Source organism: Cataglyphis hispanica, chromosome 12 (assembly GCF_021464435.1).
Source record: "Cataglyphis hispanica isolate Lineage 1 chromosome 12, ULB_Chis1_1.0, whole genome shotgun sequence".
NCBI lineage: Eukaryota > Metazoa > Arthropoda > Insecta > Hymenoptera > Formicidae > Cataglyphis > Cataglyphis hispanica.
The window spans coordinates 172,190-192,345 of NC_065965.1; the positions used below are offsets into that span (position 1 = coordinate 172,190).

At 33.3% G+C, this 20,156-nt stretch overlaps 1 protein-coding gene across 6 annotated transcripts in view; it reads right to left on the bottom strand.

Moving 5' to 3' along the window:
• Positions 1-20,156, bottom strand: part of LOC126853323 (solute carrier family 12 member 6) — an 86,567-nt gene that overhangs the window by 11,369 nt on the left and 55,042 nt on the right. Inside the window, exon 1 of one of the 6 annotated variants that reach the window (XM_050598938.1) lies at positions 13,882-15,446. The exons of the other annotated variants lie outside the window; for them this stretch is intronic. Coding sequence (XP_050454895.1) covers positions 13,882-13,945 — 64 coding nt within the window. The 5' untranslated portion in view covers positions 13,946-15,446. Of the gene's footprint in view, positions 1-13,881; positions 15,447-20,156 lie in introns of those variants that run through there. 6 annotated transcript variants of the gene reach the window in all.

Sequence of the window (20,156 nt, forward strand, 5' to 3'; positions counted from 1 at the left end):
TAATATATACGTAATAATATTATTTATAATTACGAATTTTAAATATCAGCAACAACAGAAATCAATAATGTAAAAATTGTTACAAATTAAAAAATTAATAGGCATGTTAGCGTCAAACTATGCGTGTATTCGCGATTCACAATGCGTGAATCGCGTGAAAATTCGTGCTTGTTTATATGCCTTTATAATGCATGTTGAAAAGTGCTAATAGTATGGAGGATTTAGAATGATGAATGACGAATTTCCATGAATCACGAATTGTGAATCGTGAATATGCGCACAGTCTAATTACTACAAAACGCTTAACATTTATGTTTCTTAATTTTATGATCAAAATTATCAATGTTTAAAAAAGATTGTATTCTACATATTTGATGTATGATTTCGCTCTGACATTATTTTAGTTGTATTATATTGCTCCATATTCGCTTCTTTTCTTCGCTGTATTTTATATGCGAAAGAAACAAAGATTGGCGAGAATTTAATAATATTACGTGTTTAAAGGTCTAACACCCAACATAGTTTCCTGCGATACAAATGGCACTACTCCAACTGGCAGTCGTTAATCGACCTGACAGAATTTTTATCAACGCCAATTCAGAATTCGGTCTCGTAAGGAGAGCTCTAGTCTCTCGGCCCATTTATCTCTCAGCGAATCTCGACTCTTTTTTGGTAATCTATATATATATGTATATATATGTATGTGAAAGAAAAGAGAAAGAAAGAGAGAGAGAGAGAGAGAGAGGAGAGAGAGAGGGAGAGAGAGAGAGAGAGAGAGAGAGAGAGAGAGAGAGAGAGAGAGAGAGCAAGGTTCATTTTCTAATAGAAAGATATTTCTTATTTAATTCGCGCGCGCGGACCAAACCGCAATACTCAAATATAGAATTTGTTGTAAGTTCTATAATTATTTAATTGTTTTGTAAATTTAATAGTTTCCTTTTTTAGAAATATAGATACATATTCAAGTTATAAATCATAAAAATAAAAAACTTGTTACAAAATATATTTCAATAAATTCATGAAATAAATTCAAGTAAAAGAGATATGTTCTTTTCAGGACTTTAAGATGCAATTATGCAATTATCAAAATATTTACTGTTAATTATATATATATATATATATATATATATATATATGTATATATAATATATAATTTAAAAATTATATGTATTATACAATTTAAAAATTAATGTGTGTAAAATATTTTATATATATATATATATATATATATATATATACATATATTACATAAAAAAGAAGGGAAAATATAGAGAATGTTTTTTCCTTTTCAATAATATTATAAATACTATTGCTCTTTAAATTTACGAATTTTCATAAAATTTAACGTGTAATATTTAAACGAACAATTTCTCATTCATTAATGCAAAAAAAAATGATAATAAAGAAAAAAAAACGGGCAAAGGAAGAATAAGAGAATGGCAAAGCGGATTACGCGTTCTTATATCATCGACGAACAGGAGTGCTTGACAGTCATGAGAAAAGGCTCTTTTTACCCTTGTCTTCTTGAGAAGCTTCAGCATGACATATCAGAACCGCGAATTTCTTTCGTAATCTATTTCCATGGTGGGCGCGAATAACGCTGCCAGTAAAATGCGTTACGCGACAGACATTACGAGATCCACGTAAACAAAACAATAACTCTTCGTCGACATATTTATATTCGACGGTTTTCCCGATCTACGGATCGTTTCGCGAATTAAACGGTACTTTTTGCAGAATACATCCAATATTTTTCATAATTATATCATATATACGTGACGTCGGAAATATCTAGAAATATTTATAGCGCAAGCACGTTTAAGGGAGGAAATCAATATAATAGTTGAAAAAAAAATGATTTTCAATGATTTTTTTTCCGCTAAATCATTGTTTTTTTTTGTCACATTACTTATTAATATTAATATTACAAAGTTATTAATATCACAAAGTACATAATTTGAACTACCTTTTGTGAAATTAAAAAATATTAATATTTATAGCTTCAATAGCCTATAGTGTGAATATAATCTTAAAAAAAACGGGCGCATTCGTACCGAGACAACGAAAGCTCTGAAACAAAAATTAAACATTTTCTTAAAATGTAAAACAATAGCTTCAGTTGTACGCTTCTGGAATTTTTGATTAAATAATTTTTTTTTTTTGTAATGTTAAAAAACAGAAATCAATGTCTCATAATTTTGGAACTTTTTTCTTCAAAAGTCCGCCATTTTATAACAAATTATTTTTTATTCAAATCCATACGTGCAATTGAAGCTATTGTTTTATATTTTAAGAAAAAGTTTGGTTTTTGTGATTAAAAACTTCATTCAAGCATTGGCTCACTACGAATGCGCCCGTTTTTTTTCAAGCGATTCACACTATTGGCTATAAATATTAATATTTTTAACAAAAACTTCACAAAAAGTAGTTTAAATTATGTACTTCGTGATGCTAATAAAGAGATTTGAAAAAAATCAGTTCTTCAGAAAAAAATTCTCAAAAAATAGTCTTTTTTACACTGGTTTACCCCCTTAATGGCTGAAAAATTGAGTTATTGCTTATCTTGATTATAATTTTATCAGTTATTTATATATCAAAAATATATTCTCTTATTCTATAAGTATGAATGGGTAATTCAAATCTTCGAAAAATAGAGCGGAGACGAGACAATTTTTCACTGATAAAATCGAATTACATAATATAATAGAACTGCACCAAATTTTTTTAATTATTTCTGATACAAAAAGTTTAATATATAATTTTCTCTCTTATTTGTCAGTTTTCCCACTTAATTGTTTAATGCAAAATTTGTAAATAAATATTATTAATGGAGAAATAAAAAAACGATGTATACGTAAGTATCATTAACATCTATCAAACAATTGCTCGTTATATTTTAATGATGTTATAACGAATAAATTTTATTATTCAGAAAAGCATTATTCTCCATATATAATATGAGTTATCATGCACAATTTTAATTTTATCGGCGATGTAACGTAACGGAAAAATGGTACAACTACGACAACGACGCGAAGTAGGTCGATGTTTTCTCGACGTGCGGTACAATGCCAAGGCTTTCCCCTGTCGAGAAAAGCAGATATAGTAGAGGCATAGCAAAGAGAGGTAAATAATGCAGGGGGATAGGACGCATTCGAGGCGAAAAGTGTGTCACGATTATTATTGGATGCTTCTTGACTGTCGTCTATCGTTCGCGTTACCGTTGATCCCCTTATCTTGATACCTTGTGACCCGTGGATTTTCCGTCGTCTCTTCCCATGTCTATGCGAACTTTATAACATTCTGTCCGAGAAACCACATATTTCGTCCGCGAATTTCGCGCAAGTAACGATTCCCAAGATGATCGCGTTGACGGCAGCAGCTGTCGTAGTTCAACGATCTCGATCGAAATCCGTTCCCGTGAGAGCGACGTGACTGAGAAGGAAACACGTGTGGAATGCGGGAAATCGTTTCCGTGTTCTGTTTCTTTGTAATACCATGGAATGTTAAAAGAAAATTGAGTAGTCAACTTCCTCAACATTAATTTCTAATATTTTGTTTTTTTTCGGGGATCTTGATTAGTTCTTTCATTTGTTTGCTATTTTCTTTAATAATTCTTTAAGCAAAAACTGCTCACATTTTTACTATTTAAATGGAATATTGGAGATTAGATGGCTTTTAGGAGATTATGGCCATCTAATCTCATTCAATTGTCGATAATTGCATGATATATTATGGGTTTATCGTTATTCAATATCAGAATTGAGTTTAAAAATATTCCATAAAATTAGTATTAAAAATACTTTTTTTTTGTCTGAATATATTGTTTTATTATATGTTGCGCATAATAATACAAAATCTATATGGCGATTCATAAAAAATACAGCAAAGGATTAACATCGTATCGCATAATATACATTTATATACATATACAATTATGTATGTAATACTTCAAATCACATTACTTCCACTTTCGCCGTTCTTTAACTTAATTAAGAGCTCTTCGTACGCAAGAGTATAAAACAAAACGGATTTTACGCACACACAAATTAGTGTTTGACGCGTGCATTAATTTTTAATTATAATCAACAGTCTGTATGAAAGAAATTTGTGCGTTTAATAAAAAAGAAGTTTGATCGTGATATTTCTATACTAAAGGATTTTCCGATACAACGATCAAAGGACGAGAGGATGAAACAAATGAGTGAGAAAAGAAGAGGTGAAACGAGAGAAGGAAAAGAGAGAAATGTCATTTTTCCCTGCACAAACACGATAAGAAGAAATATATCGCAAATAAATACACGTGTTCTCGATAGAATAGCATTTCTTTGACGGATGCTACAAACGCCACGAGCGAACGTTGCAATGACGCGATAATGCTGTCACGAAAAATGAAACTCTCTTTCGAGAATATTTCCTGAGACTCCCTCTTCTACAAAATGTTCTCACACATGTAAGAGTTTCACCGTCTAGCAGAAGAAAACAGATTCTTAATAAAGAATAAGTTATTGTAAAAGAAATTCGATTCGATCTTCCATATTTTTCGCTCTTTTTTAAAGCTTATTAAAAAAAAATTGTTCTAAAAGTATAGAATATTAACAAACAAAATTAAAAAATGAATATTGTCAATATGTCATCTGTATAATATAGTCACGCAATGACTATCCGCATCAAATATATTATGATTTCCGTTTGAATTACAAGTTTTTAAACACAAACATACACTCCTGAGCCATATATACGAGGGAATAATATTATATGATCAAGTGTCACTTACATGCCTCTATGCGTGATACTCTTACTTAGGCACATGCGTAACATGAACGTGAGTCTAATCATCGAATTAAGATTATTAAGTCTGGATTATTAGTCTGGATTATTTCCAAAAATCGATTCTAATAATTAAGGACAAACAGAATAAAAATTTACGATCCCGAATCGATTTCACAAGATCATAAGTCTTCTTCATGAACAGATAATGATAATCATAATATCTTATTGATGGGACTGTAACGTGCACATTGTGCGAATAAATGATGATCATAAGACTGTAAACTTTCCAATGATTGTCAATATCAGGTTACACAGTTTTTATGGCTTATTATCGTAGATATAGACCTCGTAAAATGATTTAATAAAATTTTTTTTTATAGAAAAGATAAAAAATTAATAAAAAATCGGTTGTATAGGTTGTGCATGCATCGATATTAGAATATTAATATTTATTAAAATATATTAAATTTATTTAATATATATCAAAATTCTAATAATAAATAATAAATTAATAATTTTCAACAAATTCAAAATTTTTTTTTATCTGAAAATATGTAATGAAAGATCTCGTCTAAAAATCTCAAAAATTCAATGTACGAATTAATTTTTATTTTTAACTAAATGTGATTTTTAAATGTATATATATATATATATATATATATATATACATATATATATTAACATTCCTACATTGAATTTTTAAGATATATATATATATATATATATATATATATATATATATATATATATCTTAAATATACATACATTTAAAAATCACATTTAGTTAAAAATGAAAAATTAATTCCTACATTGAATTTTTGAGATTTTAAACGAGATCTTTCATTACATATTTCAGATAAAAAAAATATATATAAAGGATTATATATATATATATATATATATATATATATATATATATATATAAAGGATTAGTGATAAATCTTATGTCAAATGCATATGTTCAAGTAAAAAGCTTTTTACAATAAATGGGTTAATAACTGTATATAAGTGCATTTTAAGATGTATTTTAAATTTAAGTTTATATATATATATATATATATATATATATATATAAACTTAAATTTAAAATACATCTTAAAAAATGCACAAAAGATGAAAAATCTTATGTAAATTGTCGGATTAAGAATAACAAATTAATTAAATATAGCAGGCACAGACACGGAAAATGGCGAAACTTAACAGTCGCAAAAGTAGAGCAGCTAATCGTAAGAACAGATAGAATTGGGTAAGAAAAGCCGCATAAGGAACTGGAGCGAGACATAAGTGTATTGCTTAGAAAATAAAAACTCCGCTTTATGCTTGCACGCGCAATATTTGTCAAAAGCTGCCAAGTTCGGACCTAATCTCGTGGCAGGAATGAACGAGAACCGAACTTCAATTGTCCGACACAACGCCGATGCAATTCAGACACAAGATGATCCTCGCTCTCAAAAGAACTCTTTTGATTGTATCTTTCGGTATAAGACCACGTTCTCTATTTAAATTCCCATTCGTTTACAATTTATCTCCGGTGAGATGATTTTCTAAATATCAAATATTTTCCACTTTAAACATATGTTGCCAATAACCTCAACTATGTAAAACGCAAGTGAATTTAGTTCTATTATGTTATATAGTTATTATGTTATATAGTTATATATATATATATATATATATATATATATATATATATATATATATATGAAATTTACAGATAACTGAAAATCCATTATTGTTATTAATTTAATACAAATTATTATTTATTACTATATAAGGATGTCCTTTTCTTTTTTCCCATGTAATTAATTTTTGAATCAAAAGTTAATATGTTCGCATTGAGATGGAGTCCAGACTAATGCATTATGACGTAAATCAAAATTGCGGTTCGTCTTTTGCATAATACTTCGAAAATTAACGGTTTAAATGTACCGAAGAGATGATAGTATGATCTGGTGAAGACAGATCGGTTTACCACGCTAGCGAGAGATATAGCATTACCCTCCTTTCCGTGAAATAATATGAGATAGCGTGTGTCTTATATCTCTGATAATATCCCATATCGATGTTATTGTATTATCATGGAAATATTAATGAAAAAAATTATCTCTCTTCTCATGGAACACTGAGCAAATGCATCTTTTACGCAAAAAAAAAGGATTTGTTGAGAGAAATTGTGCATTTTCTATGCACTTAGTTTCCGAATTGCTCGATAGTACGATATTTTTAGAATGGTACACATCTATTTTCACTTGATATAAATAAAATCTTTTATAAACAACATTTTTTTGTAAAAATTGTTTCCTTCATACGTAAAAACGTTAACTACCATCTTTGGACGGATATTTAATAGCCGTCTATTACCTGCGATTAAACTGGCAGGTAATTATGCATGCATCAGTGGACAAGATCCGTTTGGATCGAACTGGATACACTTCAGTGACCCAAACGAGGATCGGGAAAATCAGGCTAATGAACAATCTTAACTAACGACGTTAATTAAGGACGATACGTTGTCGTCTGTAATTTTTCTACAAGAGATGGCCTCTCTCAAAACTCGTGATCGACATAATTGTATTCGTTTAATATTCCAAGAGCGATTCACCTTTCGCAAAACTTCTACACCGATCTTCTTGCGAGCTTCAATAAAACATGAAGTTATTACTTTTTGTACAGAGAAATTATGAATTAAATAAATTGGAGTAACAAATACATAATTTATGATTTGTATTTGATAAATTATATACACCGAAAATTATATACATAAATTATATTCACCCACATATCCGGAAAGTCAGAGATGTAATATTCAAATAATCGAAAATGCGATGCATTATTGAACATTACGCAATTAAATTGAATATATGTAGCGCTTTATAAAGAAATAAAATTTTGAGACATCTTGAACTTTCAAGTTGTAAATGTCTGAGTTGCTCGCGTCTGGAAAACTTTCCTCGATTTTTATGAAATGTAGAAGACTGTAGGCATCTATCTACATTTCAATTTCATAAAAAAATTCCCCCCGTCGCTCGTAAATAAAGTTAAACAGGCGTGAGGAATGCATTTCGACGGCGACCGCCGAATTGAATTTCATATTTCAACCTTATGGCAATTACTGTGCCATACAGTACTTTATCGAATGGGCAGCGGCTGGCGATTATTGACCATCGACTGATTTATATCCGATGGCATGTGTGTATTTGTCTGCACGTGCGACACTACGTGTCTTAAACGACGTTTTGCACTTCATATGGTAAAACATGTCTGCTACGACAAGGATGAATTTATGCATTAATGTACGAGAAAATATATCCGAGTTGGTCGCGTCTATAAATTGTAGTAAATTTTATCTTTCTACCAATTATATTCGTAGTAATATCGTACAATAATAATAATATTGATACAATAATTTTGCGATTCTTTTTGACGATTTTTTACCTATTTATTTTATTTTATGGAAGCGAATATATGTATATATAATTTATACTTTGTCTTTTTGACAAACTTCTAAATGAATGCAGGTAATCAATTTTATCGTTAATTTAAAAACATAAGTTTCTATTCCTCTATTTCACTAGTAAAATCTATATTGAACTTCTCTATATATCAATAAATTGCTCTTAATCAGTTGCTCTTAATTTTGATACAAAGAGCAAATGAGTAATAAACGATTGTGCAAACAATAACGCAGTTAACCATCCGGTCGATGGAATCTGCAGCTAAACTATATATGCATTTAGCTTATGTTTGGCTAGCTCGTAAGTTGCGAAGTTAGCAACGAATTCAGTTAAGCATGCTTGCCGAAGTTAACAGTTATGTTTAATGTTAAGTTATCATGACAGTAATTAAGTCTTCCCGCCCTCAGGAATTGTAACGACAAAATTTTAGTCATAACAACATATTTAAAGCATTCTCTCTTCTGTCAATTGTGTGTTAACATTTTTTCTTTCTCATTCAGATTTAACAAAAAAAGATAAAAAAATTTTCACAATTTTGGATAATTCACAAATACTGATATATAAATTATTTTTTTCAATTCAAATCAAGAACTTTTATAGGAGGATATATATTTAGTAACTCAATAAATTTTCTCTAAAAATTAGAGATATTAAAGTTACATTTTACGAGATTATTGGAAATAAATTTTTTATCTTTAGCACGGATTTTTTATCTTCGATATTTATTCCAATCAAAGAATGGCGGCTAACGGGAAGGAAGATCCAATGAAATTTAAATAATTGACAATTACGAATCAGCAAAGCGTGAATTTCGCGCGAAAACGCAAGCGCTCGTTTAAGCGCACCCACGCTATGCCGACGTAATTTCCCGATGCATGACGCCACACCGACGCCGATGCCGCAGCATCCGAAATCTTATGCTGCGGCGAGCATCAATCGAGAAACTATGTGTCAACATAGGATATGCATACACACACGATCATTGGCGAGGAACGGCCGTAAACTCCCGGTCGTTTCAGCTTCGTGGAGAGCCAACAAAATCAATTTCGAGGAATTGTATTTTCGACGAATTCGTTTAGAATTTCATCTCGAGTAAATAATTTTAGTCGTGAATCTTAATTTAATCACCCAAGGAGAGACTCCATTCAATTATTCCTTATAATTTTAATTATTTCTATTATTCCTAAAATATCTGTACACAAAAGTGGAAGAGAAATCAGTCTCTCGCGCCATAAAGAAATGTTCAAAATTATTGCTCGAGCAAGAGATAAGAAAAGTTCACTGCAGAGCATGATGCAAAACTGATAATTTTTCCCTTTGATTCGTGGTGAAATGTGAAGCGCTCTCGAATTGTGTGACGCAATGTATCTTGATAATAATGCTTCCATTATCTCCTCTGTACGTAAACCGACGCTTGTTTACACTTGCGGATAGTAAGTGGAGAAAGTCGACGCATAAATTTCATTGCGCGCTCTATAGATCAATCATGATTACGTTCACGTGGGCGTGTCAATAGTTAGATAAACGCGTATATCATGAAGGCGCACTGCAAAACGGTTTATATCAATCCGTATCCAATAGTATCCGATTAGATTGATATGGCACAGATAAGACGATATAGAGCTAGTGTATTTTTTGAGATACTGATCGATGCCAAACTCATAATGCTACATATTTTTTCTTACTTTTAATGATAATATCTTTTCTTATTTTTTTCTACGATATAGAAAATTTATAAATAAATATAATTGCAGACAAAAAAGAGATGTGAATAAAATTCGATACTTGAACTATCATATTTTGTTGGCTAACTTGTCTAATTTTCATTTATTTCAATCTCTTATTGTATATCAAGATAATATTTTTTTTCCTGCAAAGACGAGTATCGTTTATATATATAAGAAAGAAATACGTATCGTAAAATGATAAGTTCTTCATTTAAGTATCCTTGTTACGATCAAAAATATATTCTATATAATTTTAAATAAAATTTTTAATTTATATTTCTAGAATTTTATAATATATAAGATCTCCTCTCTCTCTCTCTCACACACATACACACGTGTTAAATCATATTTCGAGATATTTTTATCTTATCATGAGATAACACAAACAAATAAAAAACAAGTAAAAAGATATGTGTGCAACGTTTCAGGTTTTTATTTCATCTGATGTCATCGTTCGATAACAAAGTTTTCAAAAAATGTCACTCAACTTCAAATATATCACAATAATTCTGACAGAATCAAAGATAGAAATTGGAGCAACACTCATGTAACGAAATGGAAACAAATGTATTTTTCTGATCTTATGTTCCATCATAGCGCCTCAGTGTAATGCGCGGTTTTTGTGATTGTCCATTTTTATTTAATCACATTCTACTTTACCACAAAAATGTGATTTTTCAATCAAATATTTCAAATCAACGGAATGTGCTATGTGAACTGTGACTTCTATAAGATTATTCGCACTTGTTAACTTCAAGCTAATAATTAATATAATTTTGCACAGAATACACGTAATACAAAATAGCAGGAAAAGGAAAGCTTCAGAATGACTCCAAAAATGAATCGGCTTATATAAGGATTTAAATCACGTTCTTAGGAATTCAGCAATGCATCAAAAAGTATCAAACCAACGTTCACTTTTTATTTTAAAAATCGTTACGACAAAAACGGACTATAAATTGAGATCGAATCGAAACCTTACATCGCTCGCGAAGCAAACTATGACCTTTGATTGTCGCCGTTGTCGAGCATTCCAAGCAATGCTTTACGATCTGCTGATCAAAGGACGTTGTTTCGCCCGATGCATTTGCATAGACACGTATATACGTTACGCGTGTAGGTTACTGACGGTCGACGTTTTCACGACATCCGCTTTGCGAACGAGGAGGCTGAAAAAAGACACGAACTATTCGCTGACAAAGTCAGCTTTTGCGGTCGCGTTTCGCTCTATTTAATCGTGCGATTTAGTCGCGTATGTTGACGAAATCTTAAACTTGACTTTGTCGAGGAAACTGATGAATCTTTAAAGCTTTCAAACTTCAGTCCAATTTCTTGTCAATTTCTTGCGTTGTTAATATTAATCTGTATTAGGAGATTAAGATTATTTTAATCGCGCAACTTAGAACATAAGATATTTTTTATCCTGGTACGACAATATAAAAGCAGAGATTACACTTTGAAAAATAGTAAAGGGAAAAGTTGAGTCAAACCGGGTACGTCTGTTCTTCCTCCTGATAAGTGCGACTATTTTTGGCTAACTGGTGTTGTTATTATTGTAGAGTGATGCCATCATTATTTTGAGATAAACCGTACACGCAATATTTCTTTTTAGCAAGAAATTCAAAATTTTCAAGCCAAAAAAGATGGATATCGGGGCAACAATCGAATCGTTATAGATTTTTTCTACACAGAGCATTTGCTTTGGTAAATGCAGCATTGCATTTTGTAGATATTAGAGAATATCATCCTAGTTTTGATCATCACCTTGTGTACCGGAAGACCGCCTTGTTTGTTATTTTCCTCGCATTGGAGCAAAACCGGGTACCTACACAGCTCATGTAATGAAAAAAGGAAAAACTGTTATCCTGACTTTGTCTTCCTACAAAAAGTAATTGAAAACAAAAACTATCACTAAAAAAAAAGAAACCATTAAAAGAAAAAGTTTTTTCAGACTCCTAAAGTTAAAAAATTAAATAAGAAAGTTCTGCAGCAGTGTAGAACAAGAGGATATCTTTATTTGTGATTTTTGTCAATAAAATAAATCTTTATATTATATCTTAATTAAAATAAATCTAGATTTTGTAATTGCACGGATGTTTTACATGTTTTCAAATGGATACCCGGTTTTACCGATAGGGCAAAACCGGGTATTTTTGATTTTCCCCAAAAATCCTGTTATTCTTGGTAAATATTTTTTTTTTTAAGTAGTTAACCTCATTTTCTTATAGTTTAAGGTCTACTGAAGATTACTAACGGTCAGCATTTTTTTTATTCTCTAAATTTTTGTAAAAAGACAAATCCAAAAAAGTACCCGGTTTTACCTATCTTCTCTTATACATACAGAGAATTCAAATTAAATGTAAAATTTAGATCACATTTTAAAATTTCCGACTATAAAATAAAAATCAGTCTTTGCAAAAATTTTTAGATGCCTGATATATGAATTAGTATAAAATAATCTCTGAAGTAGAATTTAAACTTGCCTGGTTGGACTTATTCCAAGTTAATTTCTTTTTATTCACGACTGCTCAATATAACAAAGGAGGAATTGTTTTATATGTTTGATAAATTTAGAATTAAATTTTTTCTTATCTAGAAAATTCAGATTCGATTTAATCGATTTTTGATTAAAAATTCGAAATTCTTGTGTTTCAAATTACACAAAAAACTAGATAATCAAGTTCTTCATTTATCTAGAAATGAGAATTTTTTAAACAATACAAATGTTTAATTTAAACGCATGATGCAGATGTTTTGTGACATGTATAAATAACAATAAATAATAATAATTACTCCAAAAGGTTAATATAAGAGATTTCTGTTTTTCAGATCTATTAATACACAGTATATTTAATGTTTTAATGTAACTACCTCTATTTTATATAGAAATCTATGAAGAGTATCTTCACTTAATGGAGAGAAAAAGAGAGGAAAAAAGAAAAAGAGAGAGTATAAGTGTGTCTATCATTTCACAGCGCACCAACTGTACATAAAATTGTAAATCTGATTAGTTTTATATGTGCGGATTGACACTGGACAGTAGGTAAAGATAATGAAAGCGTACAGCTTCACTTTATTATATATCGAACAATCGGATCTATAGGAAGTTATTGGCATTAAAAACACACGGGAATACTTCGTGATTGTATATACGCGCCTCCACTCTGTCTCTCGTGTGCACTATCGATTCACCTCGCGACCTTGTGCTTAATTGAATTAGTATCGGACTAAAAAAGGATGACCTTGAGTCAATTAACGGCGAGACAGAATAAGACAAACGTTCCTCGCCACCCGCTCGGATAACAAAAAGAGAAAGTTTCTCTTTAAAATGTCGCGAAAATCCCGCAATTATGATTCTCTCAACGCTCACATTTTGTTGCGAGCGCTCTTCAGCGCAAAGTAGCGGCCATTAATTTGCGAAAGCTTGCAGAAAATTGACAAAATCTTTAAGGAGAAAGGAATAATTAATGTGTTTACTAATTTTTGTTTAAAATTTAATAATTCATTAGACTTATATGTATAATTTTCATAATCATTCCTTGACAAAAATATTTAAGTTTTAGCAATTTTTAGTTTAAGATGCATTCAATCAAAGTTACTAATAATAACTTTATGTGTTAATTAATGACATAAAGTTAATTAATACTTCCAATTTTTATTTTCTACGAACAATAAATTTCTTATTAAATTTCTTCTATGAATAATAAATTTGCATAAATAATAATAAAATGCGTTGTATTATATCGCTTACATATAACTTGTATAACAAGAGAGAGATATTTTTCCGAATATCATTATCGAAACTGTATTTCTTCCGAACAATCATATTTTCGGTATGTATTTTGCGTACGCAAAAACTGAGTAGATGAGAACTGGAGTGGAATTAAGCGAAAGGTTGGAAAAGTATGACGGCGACAAGAGCGTACCAGTTTGCGGACGCGCTGGCGAACCGTCGGGCACGACGATCTTGGTCTGCGTGCCCTCGCTCATGGTAGTTTCGATATGTCTTCGATTTTCCACCGGCGAGAGGTGGCAAACACGAAGCCCCCTCTTTTAACTGCTAGCCAAAGCTCAGTGCCGTGCACGCTTCTTCGATCGCAGGATTTCTTCCGATCGGCGCCTGGTCCTTCTTTTCCTAAGAAATATCTCTTCTTTTCGATTTTTTTTTTTTATCTAAATCAATCACTTTAATACGGACTTTAAATAAAACACATTTTTACTTTGACTTATGCGTAGGATGGGGCCACTGACTTTTTTTCGAAATCCCAAAATCGATGATCGTTTTGAATCTCGTAAGTTCTTGGCGAGAAGCGAAAGAAAAGAGAAATTTATCGATTTATTTCCTCGCAAGCAACAACAATTGACGATTTAACGAAGATCGCAAGATCATTGCTACGACCGGCGGGGGCTTTCTCTCGAGTATCTCGCTGAATCGATCGTACTAGTTATGCTATCAAGGTGGAAATCCCGTAGACGCGACGCAGGAAAATTCAAGATCGATCTCGATTTTCTAAAACGTGCATCGATCGAAATGCACGAGATGACTCGTCGCACTCCGCGCGGATCTTACTTTCCGCCTCGATCCTGTTCGCCAACCGTCTCGCGGTTTGGGAGGAGCCGATGCGCGGCGCGCGACACGGTGTCGAGATCGGTGTACGACCGCGAGGCGGGTGCTCTCAGTCTCTCAGTGGGTGCATTTCTCCCTCCCCCCAGGCGGTGTCACAAGGTCACGAGATCACTGGTTTCGGCTGGATTCACGCGCGCTGGCGTACGTACGTTCGATCGATCGGTCGGTCGGTCGGTCGGTCGGTCGGTCGGTCGCGGTTGCCACCAATGAAAAATACTTCACCGATATATATCGCGACGATCGCAATCTTGTTACACACAGATAAACATACACATACGCTCATACGCACATATGATCAAGATTCACTTGTCGATATTTCGTTCTGATTCTGTATTAATCGTCTAAGACTCTAGGAAAAGCGATCGACAGATCCGAAAACACCCAGGCACACTCAAAGACTGCTGTGGTGATTGATCGTCACGGGATAATCGTCGTTGCAACGTAATCCTGGAAAGCGAAACGACGTCGGCGAAATCAGAGACACACAGAAGAACGACGTGCGAGAGCGCAGGGCGCACGTCTGACTAGAGCGCGGAGCGTAGCTACTTTGCCACGGCTGACTAGAGCGCGGACCGTCGCTACTGAATTACGCGCGGAGCAGTGGTACAATCCGTGTGTCGAACGGACTGGCTGCTTTTCCGGCGCGTTGCGAAGTCACGGGTCACCACCCTTGCGCGTCTCTCTTCCTGAACCAAATTTCCCTCCGTCTCTCTCACTTGGCGCCCGCTCCCAGCCTCATTCCTTCTCCTTGTTTCTCTTTCTCTCGCTTTTCTTCCCAATCTTCCTCTCTACACGCTGATCGCTTCAACGTGCAACGATTGCCCGATACTGACTCTCGCACGACAGCGGCTTTTCCTCGCGGAAAACATCGACTGCCGCGCGCGCGCTACTGATACGAGGGGGTCGGTGGCGGCGGCGAAACGTTCTCTCCCCGGCTTTTCCAGGGACTCCTCTCCTCCTCCGCCCCGCGTCCCACCATCGCGCGCGCACGCTTTCACGCCCTCTCTTCTCGGCGATCTTTCTTCTCTCCTCCCGCTCCTGGTTGCGACCACAGTGTACATTCCGTCCCGTTTCATCTCGATGCGCGTTCTCCCTTTGCCCTCTTGCTTCCTCTCGCGGAAAGGACCGCGAGGCGTCCCGGGCGTAGTGAGCAGCTCTCACCCGCTTTTCATCCTCACACGGCGCCTGCGCGCCCCGGGGATGTTCCTCTCGCTTACCCCATGCGATCTCCTCCTGTCCCTCCATCCGTCTATCCGTTCTGCGGATGCCCTCTCGGTCTCTCTTCCGCAATCCACGTCTCTCCCTTCTCTTCATCTTCATCGTCTCCATTCTCATTTTATCTCATCTCGCCGCTTCGAAAATGCTATCTCTCTTTCTCTCTCCCGTTCGTTACTCCGCTTTTCCTCTTATTCCCTCTTTTCTATAAGATGGGAGACTTTTACCGGCCATCCTCTTCCCCTTTTGCCCATGTTATCTCGCTGAACCATTATACAGACCTTCTCGATATCGCTGAAGCGGCCCTTCCAGAGGGCACAGAGTTTTTTCGCTGGACATTCGCGGCGGATCGAATTTGAATGCGTGCGAGATGCAAAAGCGGGTCACGGTTTCATATCTCGAAAAAAAAGAATAGTAAACATCGAATGAAAATGACACCTTTAGCGATCTGGTTTAAAACAGAGAGAATAACTTAAAAAAAAGACAATTTAATTCGTCGTTAAATTTCACTTTGCACTGTGTCGCTCAGCGCTTGCATAAATCCGCAAACTGTGTAAACCGCCAAGTAATAAATTCATCTGTCTCGCGCGACATATAAAACGAACGGCGAAATATAAAAACGGAGAGATATCAGCAATGAAAAGCGCGAAAATTATTGCGCAAGAGAAAAACACGCACATCACAATTGTAACATAATAAATCACCTTCCGCCCGTTCACTCGCCCGATTCCTCCGAACGTTAATCGTTGAACGCAAGGCGCTCTCTGCTTCCTTTTTTTTTCGGCCAATCATTCAAGCGTGCATGAGAAAGAAAGAACGGCTCAATGCTATCGTTATTTTTCTCGCAACGTCGGCTATTTACGTTCACACCTACAAAACGTACACATAAATCGAAGCTTAAAGCCCGACCTTAGATCCAAACGCCAAAAGCTTTAACTAGGCTTCGCGACGTAAAAAAGGAAGAATTAGAAGCCCAGGTGATAGCTCACAGAGAGCTGCTTGCAGTCGCTCCATTTACGCAATGCATCGTTCGTGAATTTATCGCAAGTGCAGATATGCACTGAATGTGAGGAAATGCTGAAAGAAAGAAGAAAGAGAGAGCTTACACTCTCGCATTCTAAATAATGTTGGATAGCTTGGATTTTTTACTATGCAAACATTTTCAGGACAAGTACAGTATTATTCTGTACATAAAAGTATTACGATACAATTATCGAACACTAAATAATTTTTAAGATATTTTATATTTTATACTAAAATATGTCAGATTAAGATAGAAAATAACTCAAAAAATTCTTAATGAAAAAATATTTTATTATAACGTTTTGAAAATCTCTCGAGATAAACTACAAGAATATGCAATAAAAAATGGAGATTTCCAACATTTGAAAAACGGAAGTTGACCTTCAAATAACCTTTATCAAATCCAGGGTCACTATTAGATAGCCCCCTTTGTTCCCTACAACTTTTATCCGAGTCGTTTTCCTTCAAACGTTGATCCTGAAAAGTTATGAGGGTGGAACTTTTAAAATAGGACACCCTGTATATATCTTTTCAAATTTTTTCTGTTTAAAATAAAATTTCTTTCCATTAAAAAAGAAAATTAATTAAATATACACATACACTCCAAGATGGAGTGACAAAATACATTATTTTCATTGTATTTTGATTTCGAATAAATAACGCTTTTTGTTGTCACATATAATGAGATATAAAGAATAATACATATACACACATACATATGCACATGACAATGGAAATTTATTAAAATGATTTTATGCTGGGGAAACTTTTCCAAGTAATACTTGGTTTTATATGTACTGTTTGACGTAGTGAAGAAAATTCAGCACTCTGTAATTTCATTGTGCTATAACGTTGATCTTTTTCCCAGATATTATCGGCTATATCGTTGAATTTTGGATTTTCAAGATAGCCTTCTTTTTCTTTTCTCCTTACCGTAATCAGCGAGTCGATTCGTCAGGCGCGAAAATTCCAGCGAATAACGAAAATTCAGGAATAATCAAGACTGCCTAGGGGTTCTAACAAATTTGACTTGCATTGAGAAACATCCATTGACTGCCGACGAATTAGCATAACTTTCTTGCGAAACAGTAGAATTAAGTCATTTGTATGGACACGATTCGACCGTCTGATTCTCGCGTATACATTCTACTTACGATAAACTTACATCGTTGGAGAAGTTATACGTCATTACAAGGATATTTAAAGTCATTGTTTATAAAAAAAGTATTAAAAGAAAAATTAAGAGAGAGAGAGAGAGAGAAAGAGATTTAAAATTAATTAACAGAAATAAGCAATGTTAGACTAAATGCGTTAAGTCTAATTTTATAAATTAAATTACTAAAGAACAGTAAGTAGGGCTTTGTTTTCTCAAATTGATGGATAAGATTGATAATGATAAAGGAAGATCCGGGGCAATTTTTTTATATTTATTATTATTTATTTTATATTTATTATATTTATATTTTATATTTATATTTATATTAAGAGAATAATGGTGTAACTATGATAATGTGACACCCATAAAACAATTACATTAGGGAAAAACACGCGGATGGATTCGAGGGTAGTGAGATAATTGTTGACTTTATAATGCAATAGCAATTTAATTTTTCGGCGTATGCACAAACACAAATCGGCAAATTTGACTCGCATACAACGGTGCTTCGGTGCTGTTAAAATTTGCATGGCAAGTAAATTCGCGGTCGTTCAGTCAAGAGAAAAAAGAAAGAGAAAGAGAGACAGAGAGAGAGAAGAAAGGAGAGAGGGAGAAAGGGAGGAAGAAAGAGAGAGAGAGAGAGAGAGAGAGCGAGAGAGAGAGAGAGAGAATTGCGAATTTCATATCTGCTGGTTTAATTAAGGTGGAGTTATATAGGCCAAATGTGCATACGTTGATAAATGGTGTACTTTCAAAAAAAAAAGATGAAAAGAAAAAATAGAAAGACAAAGCAAGAGAGAGAGAGAGAGAGAGAAAGGACACATTTCTCGCGTAGTGCAATCATAAAAATGTTATTATTGACTTTTGCGCACCTCTCGTAGCATAGCCGCCACGATAAAAGAACACTGGAGCACGATAATGAAGCCGATGGTAAAGTTTTGTTCGTTTTTCAAAACTTCTCGTCAAATTATCGTAAAGATGATAAATCGTATTGAAGTCATATAAAGATTCACTCCGAACTCCGAACCATCAATTGCATCGTGATCCGAATAAAAGTTTCGACTTTTTCCGTATCTCTTTTTATTTCTGATTTTGTATGTTATACTAAAGAAAAATATAACAATTTAATTTAATAACTCGTATTGAACTTTTTTGTATTGCTAAAATCTTTTATTTGTACTGCCTAGTTTCATGTAAACTACTTTGAAAAAAAAAAAAAAATTGAATGCAGGAATAGATATTTTTATTCATCTTCAAAAGTTTTTTTCCTAAATTTTCATAAATCAAAATAAATATAAAAGAGTATGTTAAATCCCTCCTATCTTTTATTCACATTTAAATTTTACAACTGACAATTTATTAATAAGTTTACGACACACACAATCTTTATTTTTATTATCTATATATATAAAAGAAAGAAGTCCTGACTGACTCATCGCCCAACTCAAACCGTTTAATCTAGAAATGTGAAATTTGGAAGATACATTGTTTTTATGACGTAGGTTCTCACTAAGGAAGGATTTTTGGAAATTCTGTCTCAAAGGGGGAGGGGGGGGAAATGGGGATTGAATTTTTCTATAACGATACCTATATCTTAAAGACCGAAGATATTAGAAAAGTAAAAATTGACATTTTAATTCTTCATTATAAAGTTTATGTGCCAAATTTTTTGCTCCTAACGTCAGTAGTTCTTAAAATATGGATATCATTAAAAAAACTTAATACTCTTTTTTCTTACATCTGACAGTTTAGTCCACGCAAAGCCGCGGTATAGCGACTATCAACAGCTAGTATATTAAAAAAAATATCTATATATATATATATATATATATATATATATATATATATATACAGAGTGTCTCAGACCTACCGTACTACCTGCTCATAGCAGATTCTTGACATCATTTGAAGATAAGTTTTCCTGAACAAAAATGTCGAGACATCAATAATTTTCATGTTACAAACGATTCCAAAAAGAGGGCTTTTGCAAATAAACTTTATAGAATTAAAACAACATTCTTTAGTTAATTTCAGATAGAGTTTACTTTAAAAGAGAGAGAGAGAGAGAGAGAGAGAGAGAGAGAATTATAATTTAAGTTTAGTTACAAACTTTAGTTACAAAAATATATGATAAAAAAAATTGGAAACTTGCAAGAAATAATGACCTCTCAACATTTTCG